This window comes from Pan troglodytes, chromosome 1 (assembly GCF_028858775.2).
Source record: "Pan troglodytes isolate AG18354 chromosome 1, NHGRI_mPanTro3-v2.0_pri, whole genome shotgun sequence".
In the NCBI taxonomy this organism is placed as follows: Eukaryota; Metazoa; Chordata; class Mammalia; order Primates; family Hominidae; genus Pan; species Pan troglodytes.
This window is the reverse complement of record NC_072398.2, coordinates 74,273,784-74,293,861: the sequence shown is the minus strand read 5'-3', so window position 1 is coordinate 74,293,861 and position 20,078 is coordinate 74,273,784. Positions and strand designations below refer to the sequence as shown.

The 20,078-nt window shown below is 39.5% G+C and overlaps 1 protein-coding gene across 31 annotated transcripts in view; it reads left to right on the top strand.

The window, feature by feature from the left end:
- RABGAP1L (RAB GTPase activating protein 1 like) overlaps nt 1–20,078 on the top strand; it is an 831,104-nt gene that overhangs the window by 635,458 nt on the left and 175,568 nt on the right. For 28 of the 31 annotated variants that reach the window (XR_010157113.1, XR_010157108.1, XR_010157115.1 and 25 more), the window contains one exon: nt 17,948–18,076. Coding sequence is in view for 24 of the 31 variants with exons in the window: in XM_054673497.1 (XP_054529472.1) it covers nt 17,948–18,076 (129 nt within the window). In the remaining 7 variants the exon portion in view is untranslated. Of the gene's footprint in view, nt 1–5,681; nt 6,663–17,947; nt 18,077–20,078 lie in introns of those variants that run through there. The other 3 variants (XM_063811102.1, XM_009438622.5, XM_063811097.1) reach the window with 3 other exon arrangements.

The following is a 20,078-nucleotide window of genomic DNA, read 5'->3' as shown; positions in this document are numbered from 1 at the left end:
GATTACAGGTATGCAACCACCACACCCAGCTAATTTTTGTATTTTTAGTAGAGGCAGGTTTATGATATGTTGGCCAGGTTGGTCTCAAACTCCTGACCTCAAGCGATCCGCCCACCTCGGCCTCCCAAAGTGCTGCGATTACAGGTGTGAGCCACCATGCCCAGCCCAGAATCAAGACTTGAATGAAAGAAAGAGTGTGATTTGTGCAGGATTTTACAGTACCACGATGGCACCACTACTCACTGTGTCATCTGTATTTTGACCTGTTTGCTGGATCTTAGGAACTTGCAAAATCATTGAAGGTTCATCTTTTTAAAAATTGTCAATCAGGCAAAGAATAGCTAGAGAATTAGGTTTTGCTCTCCTAGTCAAGAAGGGCATGGATCCTTTGCTACTTATTGATGTGTCTGTGTCTTAGTGAACCGAAGAGGCAGGTGATCTGACAGGAATGTCTTTTCAGTGTTTGACTAGCTCTCTTTCTATTGTGAATATATCCAAAGTTCTTTTTGTCTTTCTAAACCCTAACCCAGATAAACGCAATGTATTTTTACACATTTTCTTTTCTTCTACGTGATTTCCTGGAAAGAATGAAAAAAACTACTAGTTATTGAGCACCTACCATGTGCTAGGCACTACGAGAGGTTCCTTTGTATGCATTAATTTATTAAATTTTCAGAGCAGCTTTGCCAGCTAGGTGATGTTGCCATACAGAAGCTCAGAGGGCTAAGTAACTTATTCATGTCATACAGCTAGTAAATGTGACTAAAAGATGATGTAATAAGCAATGCCCTGTTTTGGTCTTAGAGATATATTTAATTATCATTACTCTTGGATTTTTGTCTAGGCCCATCCCAGTAGTATAAACCCACTTTTGTCTGCATCTACTGTGGACAACAAAGACATACCTACCTCATAGCACACAGTGTGTCACCCCTTTTATAGTGTCCATCACACCCTACTTTATCTTTGTATTTGGATACCTCCCTGATTTTAAGCTCCTGCAGGTCAGAAGGTGTTTCCTTTTTCATTTTTGTAACTACTGAAATAACTACCTAGCATGTTTTGTTACATTCAGTTTTCTTAATTATAGGTCCATGAATTAAGTCAAATGTGCTTTTCATTTTACAATGGAAATCTATATGTGTCCTGAATATGTCTGATAACCATGACACAGTGGAGTGGTTCAGGAAGAGCATTCTCAAGTGCAAGGCTCTAACTGGGATTGCAGCACTGACCACCTGCTTCCAGTACTCCGGAGAATGACACTTCTAGTCATTAGACCATGGCTTTGGGACCATTGCCTGGTTTTTTCTCTTACTCTCTCTTATTGGGTATGAAAGGATTCAGAATATGTCACCCCTCCCCCCCAGTACATCACTGTGGCATAAGGATTATTTTGAGGTAAAGGCGATTAAGGAAAAGCAGACATAGGACGAGCTCTCTGCCATCCCCCGTATGCCTGAAAGTCAAGCATAAATTCCTCTTGTGAAGGTGCCTTGCCACTCACTTTCCATACCAGCAAAGGGATAGCAACCTTATAAATGGAGAGGAGATGGCACCAAAAAAGAGTCTATACAAACAAACCTTATTAACTAGTCTTTATCTGTCATAAGTTTCCCCATATATTTGCCTTCCTACAATTTGTCACCCTAGGAGCTCAAAGTCCTTTTCCTTTGTTTTATCACTTCTCTACAGAAGTATTGTTCCTTCTTAACATGCTAATAAACCCCAAGTCCCAAGTTTTTGTTTTTCTGAGACAGGGTCTCACTTTCTCACCAAGGCTGGAGTGTAGTGGCACAATAGTGGCTCATTGCAGCCTTGGCTTTCCAGGCTCAAGTGATCCTCCCACTTCAGCCTCCTGGTTAGCTCAGACTACAGGTGTGTGCCACCATGATTAATTATTGTTGTTATTATTATTATTATTATTATTATTATTTATAGAGACAAGGTTTTTGCCATGTTGCTCAGGCTGGTCTTGAACTCCTGGGCTCAAGCCATCTGCCTGCCTTGGCGTCCCAAAGTCCTGGGATTATAGGTGTGAGCTACTGTGCCTGGCCTCAGCCCCAAGTACTAACCACTCCTTTGAGTTAGTCATTACTGAGTTTCTCCCATGTGTGTGCATACTACATGTGTTAATAAAGTTCTGTTTATGTTTATCTTGCTAACCTGTATTGTCTCAGACTTATTTGCAGGGCCCCAGGCAGAGAACCTAGGAGGATAGAGGGAATAAGTTTTTCTTCTCTATGGGTGATTCATCCAAAAGAAATGTGAGAAATCATGCATTATTAACTAGTTAAATCGGAAGAGTTTCTTTTCTCCTATTCCATTTTATGGACTACTTTATAACTCAGAAATGTTTTCTGTGAAGTGTTCTGTTGGGTACATGCTTATAATCCCAGCTACTCAGTAGGCTGAGGTAGGAGATCCCTTGAGCCCAGGAGTTCAAGATCAGCCTGGGTAACACAGCAAGACCCCATTTCAAAAGAAGAGTGTTCTGTGATTGTTCTGTTATTTATTACTGAATCGCAACAACAATAAAAAAAAGTATTTGGGATTTGGGGAGGAAGAGGAGGAAAAGCTCACTGAAATGAGTGATGCTTTTAGAGCTTCAAAAATCCCTAGAATCTCTTTTTTCATTTCACCAAGTAGTGTTCTAGAAGAATCATTTTACCTGATATTGATGAACATTCTATTCTGAAAGAATATCCTGAAAAAAGGACCAGGGCAGAAATGATGGAAATTTTGAATGCAAGGATTTTTGAGGGGAAGCATGAAGGAAGCATGAGGGATTTTTGATGGGGAAACTGAAATACATGACCACTTGTTGTAGTGCCTTGTACACAGCATTTTGTTAAACATACCTAACTGTTTTAAGTGAAACTTGGTTTGCTCATTAAGATAACATATTTTGCTGGGCACGGTGGCTCACACCTGTGATCCCAGCACTTTGGGAGGCCGAGACGGGTAGATCATGAGATCAGGAGTTGAAGACCAGCCTGGCCAACATGGTGAAACCCCATCTCTACTCAAAATACAAAAGTTAGCCGGGCATGGTGGCACATGCTTGTAATTCCAGCTACTCGGGGGGCTGAGGCAGCAGAATGGCTTGAACCTGGGAGGCGGAGGTTGCAATGAGCTGAGATCACGCCACTGCATTCCAGCCTGGGCAACAGAGCGAGACTCTGTCTCAAAAAAAAAAAAAATCATATTTTAATTATTACATTTAATACATAGTATATATGATTTTAACTTCTTTTTGTGAGCATCAGAGCCAAACCATACAGTTCCAAAATCATTTGATTAATTTTTACTTATTTTTACTGGAATCTTTTTGGGCAAGTCCTGTTTCTGGTTTATGTAAGAAAAAATGCTTCAGCTAGTACTTTTCAAGACCAAGTTAGTTGAGTGGAAACATCTTCCCTATCCTTTAAAAAGTCAACTAGAAAAAAATCCTATAATCTAAGAAGTCACTGAATTCTTCATTCACATTTAAGAGCAATTCAGGATGTTCCCTTGTTCTTAAATGTGAAATGTCTATGGCAGTGCTGTACATAGCAGTAGCACAGTCCTATCAAACAAAATTTAATGCAGAACACCAGTATATATACAAGGTAAAAATGGAGCTGAGGGGGGTGTGTGTGTGTCTAAATGTGCGTGGTGTTGGGTGTGTGTGTGTGTGTGGTGTGTGGGATGTGTGTGTAGGGGGTGTGTGTGTGGTGTGTCTGTGGGTGTGTGCAGGAGGGTGTGGGGGGTGTGATGTGTGGGGGTGTATGTGGTAGTGTGTGGGCATGTAGTGTGGAGTGGGAGTGTGGGAGTGTGGGTGTGTGGGGGGGTGTGTGGGGAGTGTGTGTGTGGGGTGTGGGGAGGTGTGGGGGGATGTGTGTGTGTGTGGGGGGTGTGGTGTGTGGTGTGTGGGTGTGGGTGTGCGTGTGTGTTTAGGGATAGAGCATGAAAGGCCCAGAACCTTTTCCTTCTTATGGCCTCCCTCTTCCAGCTGAACCTATCCTCATCCTAGGCAGTACATCAAACATTTACTCCAGAACTTTAGGACCTGAAATTTATTTGTATATACGTAATATTCTATGCTTATGATCATTTTACATTAAGATCTTTACTTTGCATAGTTTTTTGTTTTTGTTTTTAGAGATGGGGTTCCACTATGTTGCCCAAGTTAGAGTGTAGTGGCTGTTCACAGGCAGGAACGTAGCACATTAGAGCCTGGAACTCCTGAGCTCAAAGGATCCTCCCACCTCAGCCTCTGGAGTAGCTGGGAATACAGGCACACACTACTGTTCCTAGCTCTACTTTATTTAGTTTGTTAAGAAATCATTTTGGCACTTTGGGAGGCCGAGGCAGGCGGATCACAAGGTCAGGAGATCGAGACCATCCTGGCTAACACGGTGAAACCCCATCTCTACTAAAAATACATTAAAAAAAAAAAATAGCTGGGTGTGGTGGCGGGCGCTTGTAGTCCCAGCTACTTGGGAGGCTGAGACAGGAGAATGATGTGAACCCGGGAGGCAGAGCTTGCAGCTGAGATGCTGCCACTGCACTCCAGCCTGGGCGACAGAGCGACAATCCGTTTCAAACAAAAAAAAAAAGAAATCATTTTTGGAAGAGATAAAAGGCTTAACAGCAATATATAAATATTTCATTTAAAATAACTTGTTAAATAATACTTAAATGTTAAATTTCTTAAAATTCTTGTTTTTCTGAGATTTTGGAAAAACGAAACCAAATAATATATTGTTAAGGGAGGCAGAATCTCCCTTCCTATTTCTTTAAGCTCATTTTCATAATTAATCTATTTATTTAGGCCTACAGACATACATCAATAAATATGTTTCTATTTGGTTATTTGTAGATATGTAACTCTTATTTGTCAGAGTAGAAAACTAAGACTCACAAAATACATGCTCTGGCTCTCTTAGCCTTGTTTCTCTTTGTACCATGCTATAATTTGTATGGAGAAACCAGCCTGGTACTTAAGAGAGCAACTACAGAACCACAGAATCAAGATGCTGAATATGGATTAGTTAATTGTTAGGATAAAGTTAAGAGACTGTCCCTATGGTGATTTGGTCATTTTGCCTTCATTTGGCTACAACTGATTATTTATTCACAACAAGTAGACTAATATAACACATTAGCACTAAGATTGTAAAATTTTGAACTATGGATAATTTTTATATTACTGGGGAAGGATTAATTTGACCAGAGATTTATCAGAACAATGTTTTCAACTATTAGCTGAGTGTTTATCAAGGTCTGTGGCATACAAAAGTTGTTTTTGCTTTGAGAATTTCAATTCTAATAGTTCTTTAAATGTATACTCTTAATACGTGTTAGGTTTTTATTATTTATCATATTGCTTGTTTACAAAAATCTTCCTTTTAATCATGGCCAGCCTTCCCAGAATCCTGAAATGCTTCTTGTATTTGCATTGCAAAGAGTCATTATTATTGCATAAACACTTCAACTTGAGGGTGTGTCATTTCTTGGTTGCTTGGTCTTTGGCTCTTCTGTCCATACTCTATCATTTTACCCTAATATCTCTCTTCTGTAGCGGTTTCAGTCATCTAATAAGGATTGGAACATCCCACTTTAAATCCAAGTATAAGATCTCTTCTCGTTGTTAGAAAGCAAGAGTGAATAAAGGTCAGCTGTTCAGATGACTGGCTGTCTGATTTTTTTCTGTGAGCATCACATGTTAGGAAAAGCTAGTTCATCTCTCTGTGGCTTAGGATTCAACAGCATAAGCTGTCAGACTAACACTGATTGAAGGTAGACTGGGAGGGGGAAGCGCATCTGTCCAATGGCTCGCCATTGGCTTCTTATTACAGCATTCTCCCCTGAGACACACTCTGCATGCTCATTCACCTACCTCCTCCTCTTCCCTCCCCTTCCTTCCCTACCCCTTCATTACTGATTCACAGCGAGAGGCAGCAGCAGCAGCAGTAGCAGCAGCAGCAGCAGCAGCAACAACAGCGCTGCTTGTCACGAATCGAGGATTGCAATGAGCTCATCCTTTTCTCCTTGCAGCTTCACAACTGCCCTGGCTTCCTGGCTACTGCTGCTGCTGTCTTCTCACACATAGACACGCACACACACCCTTTCTCGCGCACACACACACACACACACTCTCACACATTCTCACATGCTAGACCCTTCTAAGCAGCTTGTCCGTTTTTACACATGTATCTGAACTCTCCTGCATCACTCTTGGCCATTTTCTCGCATTCGATTGCTTTTGCCGTTTTTTATTTAGATCAGTACTTGATTTCATTTTCATTTTCCAGTCTACTTTGAGGTTCTCGCAGTGGATAATTTAGCCAAAATGTTTTTCTTGTGGAGACATTAGCTGACAATTCCCACCACAGACTGGCTTGTACGTCCTCCCAGGGAGACCTAAACCTGGCTCCCCTCCCACCGCAGTTCTTAATATTGTGGATAAGAGATCCATCTTTCTCATTCTGGATACCTACTTAGTGCTCATGGAAGAAGGGGTGCCCTGCCCAGCCCCAGCTGCTAAGCTCACACCTCCTGTCAAAAAGTCCCAGGACATGCACGACGAGAGGAGCAAGCTGGTGAATGAGTATGCGTGTCGAGTGCTGGAACTTCTGGGGATGGGGCATCGTCTGTTTGTGCCTCGGCTTCTGGCGGTGAGACTGTTTTTCATTGAACTTCATTTGTAGGGAATCTGCTATCCTCTGTGAAAATTCCTTGTATCTCTGAAAGAGGCTTGTTGTCTCTGGTTTTCTTCTCCTTCTCCCCATTCTGCCGAGAAGGAAATGCTGAGTGGCCACTGTTGTGCAGCTCATTTGGAGCCTGGTCCACACCACCCCTTAATTGGTTAGAGGAGATCATGGCTCTTTTCTCAGAGCCCAGGGTCACATTAGTGGCATTATCTCTGTGGCAGCAAAAAAATGGTTTTCTGCCTGGCTAGGCTCAGCAATAAAGCAGAATACCCAAGTGCTTGATGTAGGCATTCTGTTATGTATATCTCCAAAGGGTTAAATTTTACAACAGACATAGCAACTTATCTAGACTGTGTGTGGTTTGCTTTCTAACCTCCCCATTTGATTGCCAATTTGATTGTTGTTTTGTTTTGTTTTTTGATAGAGAATTTTACCACCTAAAAATACTTTGGTAGGAAATTTTAGGTTTCTCTCCTAGAATGATTGAACTGTTTATCTGTGAAACAGCTTAAAGCTGCTGGCTTCTGTGCTGTGAATCTGGGAAGTCTGACTTGCTTGTTATTTGATTTCCTGAATAAGAGAAAAATCACCCTTCCTCATTTCCTACCAAGGGTTAAAATTAAATACCCACAATCGCTGTTGCAGGCTTGAGAACTATACCTAGCAACTATTCTATAAGGTAATTGGTTTACAGTAGTCCTATACCATTATGTGGTAATGGAATAAGAATAATTTAGCCTTGTCTGTTTTATAGAATGGAGTTTAATACCATTTTAGACTATTTCCTCATTATGGTTCTCTCATATTAAAGTCTTTTCAGTACATTATTTACATGACTGAATTTAACTCTTTTCTCTCCTATATCTCCCTTCACTATAGTTCATCTCTATTTATACTTATCTTTACAATTACTAGTTCAGTCTTTATGTATGTATTTACATGCAAATATAATCTCTTCTGTACAATCATAACAGACATGTTAGGTAGCCATGTAAATAAGAAATTTCCCATCCTAAGGAAAGTCTATTTGTCATTCCAAAACAAAGTTTGATGCAGTGACTAGCATACAATTATAGGGGGGTTATTTTTGAGAAATGTAGTTCCTTTGTCATTTAAAGAAGAAATAAAAAGAGCTGAAGACATGTGTTTTAATGTCCAGGTGAAGTCATTATTTCCCTGAACCTCATCTTTTTCTTAAAGGAGAAAACTAAGGATTCATGATTCTATTTAGAAAGGAGTTTTGTTTTGTTTTGTAAGTGAAATGAGAAGCATTTTATTTCAGGAGTTTTGATATTGTGAAGTGCTAAACTATATTTCAACAAATTCTCTACATCTCTGAGGAATCAGGCTTGGTCTAATATATTTCTGCATCCTAAAGACTACTCAACTTTGTGACTCAAAGGCTTCCAATGGTAACTTTCCAGTAATTTGGTGCCACCTCTCTTTGGCATTTACATTTTCAGTGTTTTGAAGGAAAACATAAATTGGTAATTAAGAATATTTTGCATATTCAACTCTGCATTAGGGATGAATTTAAACTGCCTCTAGTCTGAAAAAATTAATTAGCAATAAAATCCACAGGGAGTTGGGTTCTCAAGCTTGAGCTCTTTGGAGGTCATGTATATCTGTGTATTGCAATTGTACCAACTCTGGTTGGTTGCCAAATTAGGCATCTGAAGTAGTGCATCTCTCAGGTGGTCTTGAGACCTTACTTAGGCTCTATCAGTTAGAGCCTAAGTAATAATGCCACTTGCATTATGTGTGAAAAGCATATGCTAGGCCAGATGCAGTGGCTCAAGCCTGTATACCCAGCACTTTGGGAGGCTGAGGCGGGCAGATCACCTGAGGTTGGGAGTTGGAGACCAGCCTGACCAACATGGAGAAACCCCATCTCTACTAAAAATACAAAATTAGCTGGGCGTGGTGGCACATGCCTTTAATCCCAGCTATTTGGGAGGCTGAGACAGGAGAATTGCTTGAATCCGGGAGGCAGAGATTGCGGTGAGCCGAGATCGTGCCATTGCACTCCAGCCTGGGCAATAAGAGCTAAACTCCATCTCAAAAAGAAAAAGAAAAGCATACGCTGATTTATCTTGGGGGCCACTTGAAAATCTCTGGCTTTGTTTTACACAGTTGCACTTGAAAAATTATTGGTAATACGAGGGTACTCTACATTTTGGGAAATTACAAGTTCTTTAATTAGCAATATGGCTGTGAGTTGGGCTCTGCTATTCAGTAAGTTACTGCTCAAAGTTTAACATGTGTACCAGGGGGAAATTGTTCAGCCTTGTGTTATTGAACTGGCTAATGATGTGGGATCAATGGCTAATCTGCACAGGACACTCCTAAGAGGAATCCTGCCACATGCAGTATTGCAATCTTTTCATTTCTAGTCAAGAGGAAGTACTAAAGTGTAAAACATCTCTTTACCTGTTTAGTCATGTTTCAAACATGAATGCTTGTGGGTTAAGCACATACAAGTACTTTATTTTACTTTTAAGATCCCATTATTTTTTTTTTCATCATAAAACCTGTCATTTTTTAAAAAATCAAATAAATGAAGATTTACCAAGACAGTGTTGTGGATTTGGTCTCTGAGCCTTATTACTTATTGTTCCCTGATTCACAGAGGGATCATCAAACTACTAGAACTCTAGGTTTCTTTAACCTTCAGTTGGAAGGAGGTTACTGATATAATAGAGGATGCACATTTGGAATTTTTGCTTGTTACCCTTCAAAGGTACACCCAGTTAAGGACAATTTTCCTTTAATAAATCAGGTGCAAGCATGTCATTTTAGATATTACCACAAGGCCTAAATTCTATGTGTATGTTTTTCTTTTGTGAAATTAAAATACTGAAACAGGAGATGCAAACATCCTAGACATCAGCTAACTGGTATTTCCCTTTTCTAAAGCCTGTGCTTTCAAATGATTCTCAGACCTCCAGAAATTTTTAGCTGAATAAAAATTCTGTTAGATACCATAACTAAAGGAAAAAAAAGCCATTTAGGATAAAAATCGTGAAGATAAGAAAGAGAATCACATTTAGATTTTTTTTTTTCAAATAGTCCCCTAAAAGAATCAAACATAGAATCTGCTGCTTATTAGAGGCCCTTAAAGAAATATTTATTCAAGAATAGTGAGAAGTTTGGAATAGAAGCATCTGGAGCTAATACTCAAACAGTGGAAATATTTCCACCCACCCTACCTCTTTCAAAAAAAAAATCAGGCCAAGCGCAGTGGCTCACGCCTGTAATCCCAGCACGTTGGGAGGCTGAGGCAGGCGGATCACCTGAGGTCAGGAGTTCAAGACCAGCCTGGCCCACATGGCAAAATCCCATCTCTCCTAAAAATACAAAAATTAGTCAGGTGTGGGGGTGGGCGCCTGTAATCCCAGCTACTCTGGGAGGCTGAGGCAGGAGAATCACTTGAACCCAGAAGGTGGGATGCACCACTGCACTCCAGCCTAGGTGACAGAATGAGATTCTGTCTAAAAAAAAAAAAAAAAAATTCACCTTAAAATATGATACTCTTGCACTGAATTTTTCAGTGGGAAAAACACATTGAAAATGGTATCAGTGGTGGCATGTGGCCAGAGTCCATACTCTGTAAGTGTGTGATATTTGGAGAAGGAGGAGAAACTTTGACTTTGCTTGTATTCAAAATCTCCCCTTTTCCCTGTGGATGTTTTTTTTTTTTTTTTTTTTTTTTTTTTGAGATAGGGTTTCAGTTACCCAGGCTGGAGTGCAGTGGTGTGATTTTGGCTCACTGCAACCTCCGCCTCCCAGGCTCAGGCAATCCTCCCACCTCATCCTCCTGAGCAGCTGGGACTACAGGCACCCACCACCATGCCTGGCTTATTTTTGTATTTTTTGTAGAACTGAGGTTTCATCTCATCTCTACAAAACTGGAAAGGCTGTTCTTCACCTGGGAAATTCTTGCCAATGCTGGTCTAAAACTCCTGAGCTCAAGCGATCTCTCCAGCTTGGCCTTCCAAAGTGTTGGGATTACAGGTGTGAGCCACCGTGCCCGGCCTCCCTCGGGATTTTTAATTTTGCTACTATATGCCATAAGAAGTTATCAGATCATTTTATGTTAAAATTAGTGTTAGCTGGAGTTTGAATACAGCTACTCATTTTCCACAGTGAATCGAAGGAGGGTTGATTATACATACACAAATGATCTAGCTGTCCCTTTTCATAGCCATTTTAAGGTTTCATTATGGTCAAAGTACTTATGCTGATAAATTGCATCCTAATCTTGTTTGTTTTTAACTTTGTAGACTTTCTTAAACATTAAGTTTAAGGAAGGATGAAAGAGCAGAGGAGAATATGTCTTCCCTTTTTACCTCTGTTGTTAACAGCTGCAAGGATTGCTCTTTAAAGAGAGGTTACAACTTATAACAGAAGTTAAAAACCCAAATGCAGAAGTTGCCATGTATACTTCTGATACCCCCCCAAAAAAATCTAAAAATCAATTTTTATATGAAAATAAGTCCTAAATATACTCCATAATTTCCATTGTATACATCTTGACTTTTGAATATTGGATATGCTTGAAGTGGAGCCTTAATAAATTCATGGAACAAATTTATGTCAATATCTATTATGTGTCAGGCAATTTGCTTAATTCATATCACTGGGGTAAGTGCAAAGGATACTTACATTAACATTCTGCTTACCTTTCCCTCTGGATATTTCTTCCTACCTACTTGAAAGGGAAAAGAAGTAGGACTTGTTTAAATGACTTTACTTTTATCTTTTTATATAGTTCTATGCAAATGAAGAAAGAAGTAATGTCACCTTTGAAATGTAATTGGTAAACATGGTTCATATTATTTAAAAGGATTTGTCAGAAAGCTCAGGGAGCAAAAGGTGGTTGTGTAGTAGAGCCACTAATTTCAAAAAGTTATCCTTTATTAGTTCTTATTTTATTTTATTTTTGGAGACAAAGTCTCGTTCTGTTGCCCAGGCTGGAGTGCAGTGGCATGATCTCGGTTCACTGCAACCTCCATCTCCTGGGTTCATGCAATTCTCCTGCCTCAGCCTCCCAAGTAGCTGAGACTACAGGCGCGTGCCACCACACCCAGCTAATTTTTGTATTTTTAGTAGAGATGGGGTTTTGCCATGTTGGTTAGGCTGGTTTCGAACACCTGACCTCAAGTGATTCACTCTCCTCGGCTTCCCAAAGTGCTGGGATTACAGGTGTAAGCCACTGCGCCCGGCCTATTAGTTCTTATTTAAAAGCTGGTAGAGTTATTTTCTTTATTTTCCAAGGGAAGGAAACATGCCTCTGCTTATTGAAATTGTCTAAATCTTATTCGTATTATCTTCTGGCTAACATTACTTAACTAATGTTGGGAAAGGAGTTGCATTTTCATTATTTTACTCTTCCCTTGCCATTGTTCTGAAAGCAATATAGAAAAGCTCTAACAATTTCCCAGTTGAAGAACAGCCTTTCCAGTTTAAATCAGTTTTTCTAGCCTGAAGGGATTTTGTACAGTGAGCACAGATGTATAATTGTAAACCAGAAGCCAGCACAACCTATTTTGGGTACTTGGTTTGGTTTTTGAAGTGTTAGTCTGCCTTTCAGGGGTACATTTTTAAAGCATAGATCTTATGATCGCAAGATCATTCGTTAAGCCTCTTCATTGTCAGGGTAAGGGTTTAGTATTCATACAATTATAAACTCAATTATGAGCACTAATTATCTTCAGAGCCAGCTCATTAATAATTAGTATGTGTGCAGGCATGGTAGCTCACTCCTGTAATCTTAGCTACTAGGAAGACTGAGGCAGGAGAATGGCTTGAGGCCAGGAGTTAAAAACCAATCTGGGCAACATAGCAAAACCCCATCTGTAAAAGAAACAAACAAAAAAACAAATTTGCCAGGTGTGGTGGTGCATGCCTGTAGTCCAAGCTACTAGGAAGGCTGAGACAGGAGGATTGCTCAAGCCCAGGAGTTTGAGGCTCTAGTGAGCTATGATTGTGCTACCGCACTTCAGACTGGATGACAGAGCAAGACCCTGCCTCTAAAAAAGTAACAACAATAATAACAATAATTAGTGCTAGGATGGTGAGATAGTAGCACTAGGATGGTGAGAACTGGTTCTGGAGCCCTGGTTGACACCATGTTTTATTTTCATAAACAGCACTACTACTTGTATTTTAGACTAATTACATTACATTAATGCTTGACATTCATAAAGCTTATTTATTTATTTATTTTGAGACAAGGTCTCACTCTGTCACCTAGGCTGGAGTACAGTGGTGCAATATCAGCTCACTGCAGCCTCCATGTCCCAGGTTCAAGCAATTCTCCTGCCTCAGCCTCCAGAATATCTGGGATTACAGGCGTGTGCTACTACGCCTGGCTAATTTTTGTATTTTTAGTAGATACAGGGTTTCACCATGTTGACCAGGCTGGTCTCGAACTCCTGACCTCAAAGTGATCCGCCCACCTTGGCCTCCCAAAATGCTGGGATTACAGGTGTAAGCCACCATGCCTGGCCTGTAAAGCATATATATTTAACAAAATAATATGTATAGGTGATTCAAATTTTGTTAAATATGTGTAAGATATGTATGTAATGATGGGGGAAAGGACTATAAATAATGTAATAAAATATTAATTATGTTTATCTCTGTAGTCAGACCTTATATTAGGCTTTTAAAAAATTTTTTATTTTGGGCCATGAATATGTAATCAAGAAAAAGATTATGACCCCACCATGTAGACATACATATGTACGAATTATGATTGAAAAAGTATTCTTTTAAAAAAAAAGCCAAACAACTTTTGATAAATTCTTAGTGAAACATCCAAATCTTTGCAGAACAAGAAAACATCCAATCTTTGCCGAGCAAGAAGTGTCTATCCCTTGATTGTAGAGGGAAAAACCTCTTAGATACAGTTGTCAGCAAATGAAGAGTTATCTCTGTAAGCTTATAATCTGCTTATGGCATTACAAAGGCATTTGAGGTAATACTTAATGATTATGGAAGTCTCTCGAAGATAGAAAATTGGAGGAAAAAACCCATCAGAATCAAAGTAGGACTAACTACAGGTTGTCTTCTAGAATACTGGCAGCAAGGTTTTTGTTTTATGTGTTTTTTGCTTACTGGCATTTTTGTTTTCGTTCACAATGAAATTAGCTGTATTGCAGCCCATAAGAAAAATATAAGTTCTTCCAACTTAGACTGCCCACTTTATGGAATTAAAAATATCAGTGAGGCCAGGCACAGTGGTTCACATCTGTAATCCCAACACTTTGGGAGGCCTGGGTGGGAGGACTGCTTAAGGCCAGGAGTTTGAGACCAGCCTGTGCAACATAGCGAGACCCCCATCTCTACCAAAAACAAAACAAAACAACAACAACAACAAATTCTTTTTTTTTTTTTTTTTTGAGATGGAGTCTCACTGTATTGCCCAGGCTGGAGTGCAGTGCAGTGGCGCGATCTCGGCCCACTGCAAGCTCCGCCTCCTGGGTTCATGCCATTCTCCTGCCTCAGCCTCCCCAGTAGCTGGGACTACAGGCACCCATCACCATGCCCGGCTAAAAATTTTTTTGTATTTTTAGTAGAGATGGGGTTTCACCGTGTTAGCCAGGATGGTCTCAATCTCCTGATCTCGTGATCTGCCCGTCTCAGCCTCCCAAAGTACTGGGATTACAGGCATGAGCCACCGTGCCCAGCCAAAAAAGAATTCTTAAAACATAGCTGGCATGGTGGCACACGCATGTAGTCCTGGCTACTCGGGAGCCTAAGGTGGGAAGGTTTCTTGAGCCCAGGAGTTCGAGGCTGCAGTGAGCTATGATTGCACCATCGTACTCCAGCCTGGGCAACAAATTGAGGCCCTGTCTCAAAAAACAAACAAAAAATTCAGTGAGAGTAAGGTACTGCTTTTAGCCACTAAGATATCTATTTTTGAGCATATTTGAGCACCACAGATGCTATCACCCCTTATATTTCTTTTGGATTTCAAAAAATGCACTCTTATACCTTAAATTATTTCATTCTCAAATACTTGTTTTTTTGGTGTGTGTGTGTGTTGGTTTTTCTTTTTTTTTTTTTTTTTTTTTTTTTTTTTGAGACAGAGTTTCACTCTTGTTGCCCAGGCTGGAGTGCAATGGTGCAGTCTCAGCTCTCTGCAACCTCCACCTCCTGGGTTCAAGCGATTCTCCTGCCTCAGCCTCCCAAGTAGCTGGGATTACAGGCATGCGCCACCACGCCTGGCTAATTTTTTTTATATTTTTAGTAGAGATGGAGTTTCACCGTGTTGGTCAGGCTGGTCTCGAACCCCTGACCTCAAGTGATCCACCCGCCTCGGCCTCCCAAAGTACTGGGAATACAGGTATGAGCCACCAAGCACGGCCTCATTCTCAAATACTTGTGATTAAAGATATTCCCATTTTTTAAATGGGAAAACTTAGATAGCACTACAAGTTTGCCAAAGTTGAAGTTAAAATGAATTTATTACATCCTTTGCAACCCTGAGTACCTTTAATGTGTCAAGTACTCCAGAGGCTGAGGTTAGCAAATTGAATAAGATGCAGTTTTCACACCTTTGTATACTTGAGCCTCCCTGCCCCATGGTTGCCAGATCTCCTCTCTTCTTGAGCTTAACTGAGCTGGGCAATCCATGTGACTTGCAGCAATATCAACACCAACAATGTCTAGGAAAGGACAGCCACAGGGAACTCTGGCTTCTCGTGTCCAGAGACTTAACCTGAGTTAGGCTTCAGCCCCACCCTGGTGGGAACCCCATTGCTGTACCCTCCCTGAGGCTATTAGCCTCTCCTAAGCAGCATCTCTGCCTACATGGCCATCCCTGCTTGACTAGAGGTCCGGTGTGTGAGAATGTAGGATTCCTCATTCTTGATACCAATCTATCTGCTTTTGTATGTGCTAAAAGGCTGGATTTGAAATTAGGCCTTGGCAATATTAGAAAATTAGATAACTATGCTACTGTCTGCAGAGAAGAGATCGCCCATCACCATTTTGGGGCATCTGTTTCCAGGTAACTAGAGGTTAATAGGATTGAAAATAGAAGAGGTGCCTTCAGAGGACTTTTGGTAGTGAGGAAAGGGTTAATCCTGTTTCTCCACAAACCCTGGAAGCAGTTTGTCTGGAATTGTCCAAACCACTACCAGAGAGCTAATCATCAGAACTGGTATTACATGTGAAAAACGAAGTCTAGGGATGTGTGGTACATCTGGTAGAATTGGTAGCTGGATGCTTTCCCCCATAATTCAGCAGTTGATATTTTAGTTAGAGAGGCTCTCTCTCAGACTGAAGTTGTTTCCAGTAACTGCCTTTTCCAGCTAAGTTAAGGTGAGTTGAGAGCATGCTAAGCATTCTCCACCACTTGTTGCTATTGCATCTGTATGTTTATGAGGAAAGAGAAATCTGAGATGTACTGGAGTTTTTTGTTTTTTCATTACCACTGTTAGCCTAGCTCCATTTTTTGATTACTAATTTGTGGACCTTTGTGAAACTGCCTGGTATGAATATGTTCTTTTCTTTCACATTTCTGTTTAAAGGGCAGGGGAAAAGGGAAGCAAACTGTAGCAAAAGAGAGATGAAAGTAGATTTCATTCATTTATTCTGTTAGAAATTTGAGTGCCTCCTATATTCTGGGCATTGTTCTTGTTGCTGTGGATGTAGCAGTGTGAAAGACAGACAAAGAGGGGAAGAAGGGGAGCAGATATAAAACTGGAAAGTGAATTGGTGGGGAATGGGCTAGGAGGAAGAATTTAAGTGCTCAGAGAAGGTCTCACTCTGATCTTATATTGAGCTAAAATCTAGATTACAAGATGTTGCTAGGATTGGACTACATGTCTTGCTAGTCATGATAATAACTTGGACCAGGGTGGTGATGACGAAAACTGAGACCCTGTTACAAGCAGGAATTTCTCTGGCTTCCTGCCTACTTTTTCAGTGCAGTCTTTAATCAGCTTTACATTTTAATTTAAATAAAGTAATATTTTGACACAGCATATAGTTATGTGATTTCTGGGTGCTTTTTTAATTGTTGAAGTTTTTGACTATTAAGTACTGACTGTAAAACATCTAATTTGTTTTTGGCTTCTGTGTACTCATCTTCCTAAATCTATAATATGTATCACAGTGTTTGCCAAAGTTGTTTATAGCTGTTTATTAAAATATTTATTGTCTTTCTTATTATAAAAGCGTTATACAGAAAGTATAACAAAATGTAATGAAAAAAATAACCTTCAGGTTACAGTGACCCATGCCTGTAATCCCAGCACTTTGGGAGGCTGAGGTGGGAAGATACCCTGAGCCCAGGAGTTATCAGCTTGGGCAACAGAGTGAGACTCCCATCTCTATTTAAAAAAAAAAAAAATTATAAGTAGCTGGGTGTGGTGGTGTGTGCCTGTAGTTCCATCTACTCAGGAGGCTGAGGCGGGAGGATCATTTGAGCCTGGGAGGTTGAGGTTGCAGGGAGCCATGATTGCACTATGCACTCCTGCCTGGGCAACAGGAGACCCTGTCTCAAAAAAAGTAAAAATAAGTGGTAACCCATGATTCCACTATACAGATAAACATTTTGTTTTCTTTTTAGTCTTTTTTCTGTGCACAGATATATTTATTTCCAAATGGTTTTTTATTTTTTGAAGAAGTAAATTTGGTAAACAATAGTTTTCAGAAGAGATCAGTAGTTAGGTGGTTTGTTTCATTTACTTTTTCATAGCATTCTTCAAGGTATGGGATCAATTTCCTATTCTTTTCACTTGAACTGCTGCTGTCATTAGTTGAAAAGCTATCTTCCCATTAGGTGTTTATTGTGTAACTGATGTATTTTGGTTGCATTTTCTATGTCTTCAGCCAGCTTTTTAATAATATCCTTAAAATGTTCATTGAGCTGAAGTCACAGATTAGTCCTAGAGTCCAGTTTCTTTTCCTTTTTTAGCCTTATTCTTTTCTCAGAGCTATAACTTGGTAAGCTTTGCCAGGAACCATCATTCTAATTTTCAGGTAATATGAATTCAGTATGTTAGTTTGTTCATTAACTCTTAGATTGCTTCTGTGATTTATGGTGATTTATTTCAGCTTATAGTAACATCATCTAAATAGTGAAATGTTAGAAATATCTTCTTAAAATGTTTGGAACTAACTTAGATCTTAGCTATAAAAATATATTCAAGAAAATATAAATTCTTTTTGAAATATATTTGTCCTCAAAGCAGGCTGAAATGTAATGACGATTCTTGATGATTATTTTGCAGACCTCAAAGGAAGACCTTCTGCAGGCTGATTTTGAAGGTGCTTTAAAGTTCTTTAGAGTTCAGCTTCCAAAGAGATACAGGGCAGAGGAAAATGCAAGAAGACTGATGGAGCAGGCTTGCAATATTAAAGTAAGAACATGAGTTTTTATATAATAAAGGTAAAATATGAGTGCAGAATAATATGACAAATTATGTAAAAATTTTTTTATATGTTGCAAGGTTTGATTATGTTTAAGATTAGATTGTGTATGAACTGATTTCTCCCAGATGTGTTGCAAGGTTTGATTATGTTTAAGATTAGATTGTGTATGAACTGATTTCTCCCAGATGTGTTTGTCAGGCTAATGTGTGTATAGTAGCTGTACCTTCTAGTAGGACTTAAAGTTGGCAGGCTCAGATTATAACAATAGGAAGATAAACATTTATCTCATAGGTGGGGCTCTAGAGTGGGCTGCTGTGATAGTGGTTTCCATGGAAGCAGACTTAGTATTTAGCTTTTGCCATCTGTTTTAAGATTATTTAGGACAAAGCAAGAAAAGCTTGCTTAGGCAATGCTTTCATTTCTCTAAGTGACTTGGGAAGTTTGAGTCTTGATCTGCCCATTCCCATCCCACACCTGCCAAATATCTGTGGATACATTGGTCCATGTCACATGTCTGATAAAGCTAAACACATTTTATAAATCAATTTGAAATTGAAAACTCTTTCCAGAAAGTTGTAGTATTAAGGTGAGAGAGCACTCTTAAAATATTTGGAACCAATTTACTGATGTTAATTCTTATACCTCTACAATATACCAGGGTATCTTTTTACCTAACCATAACATAAATATAAATTGTTTTCCTAAACAAACAGAGATCCTGGTCTTAGGGACTTTACATTCTTGCAGAAGGAAACAGACAATAAGCAACATAATCAGTATATTATTTATTTAACATGTTAGAAAGTGATAAATAGCTGTGAAAAAAAAGAGAGTAGGGGAAGATAAAGGGAGGTTGGATTGGTGGGGGAGCAAAGGTTATGATTGTTATTAGATAGTCAATGTGGACCTCACTGAGTCAATGAAGGAGATGAGAGATTAGTCATGGAGATGTCCTGGGGAAAAGCTTTCTAGGCAGAGTCAATAGCCAGTTCAAAGGTCCAGAGACTGCCTCATGCCTGGGTGGGCTTGAGAAACAGGAAGGCCAGTGCAGCTGGAGTGAAGTGAATGAAATGGGAGTAGTAGGAATGCTCACAAAGAGCCAGAAAATGTAGGCCATTGTAAGCATTTAGGCTTTACTTTGAGTGAAGCAGGGAGCTCTTGCAGGGTTTTTAGTGGAGCAATGATATGATCTGTCTGAGGTTTTTAAAGGATCACAATGGCTATTTTGTTAAAAACAACCATAGGAAGGTAAGAGAAGTAGGGACATCAGACAGGAGATTTTGGAGTAATCCTCTTGAGAGATGATGATAGACTGAACCAGGGTGTTAACAGTGGAGATAGAGATGGAGTGGAGATGGAGATGGTTGGAACCTGAGTATTTTTGAAAGAGAACCAATAAGATTTCCTGATATATTAAATGTGAGTGTGAGGAGAAAGGAAGAGTTAAAATGATTGCACTGATTTTGAACTACGCAACTAGGAGATAAGAGTCACCATCAACTTATTAAGCATATTACTTAAAAGGTACTTTGACACAGACTTCTTTTAGGCACCAGAGCCACTGTAACATTTTTTGGTATAACACAATCATTTTAAATTTAAATCAAATTATAAATGTTAAAAAGTACAGTTAAAAAGTACACTGAAAGTAAGTAACTGGGCAGAAAAAAATTATTTTGTCTTTCAAGTGAGCTTTATATTCAAAGAGATCATTTTCCAAAGCTATCATAAGAAAGATGGATTTCTGAAGTTTTCATTCTGAAATGCAAACTCTTTAAAGCCTTCACGACTGATTGTTTTATTTGGCCAACGTGTAAGCCACATTTATTTGTAACTTTGAAAGTATATTCTAGTGGGCATGATGCCTTTGACTGAATTTTGTGGGTGGTGAGTTTGAAAGGTAGGCTTCAGCCAACTGATTGTTTCGGAGATGCCAGAGAGAATTATTGTAAATTGGGTCAATGTTGTAGGCATCCTTTAAAATAAAAT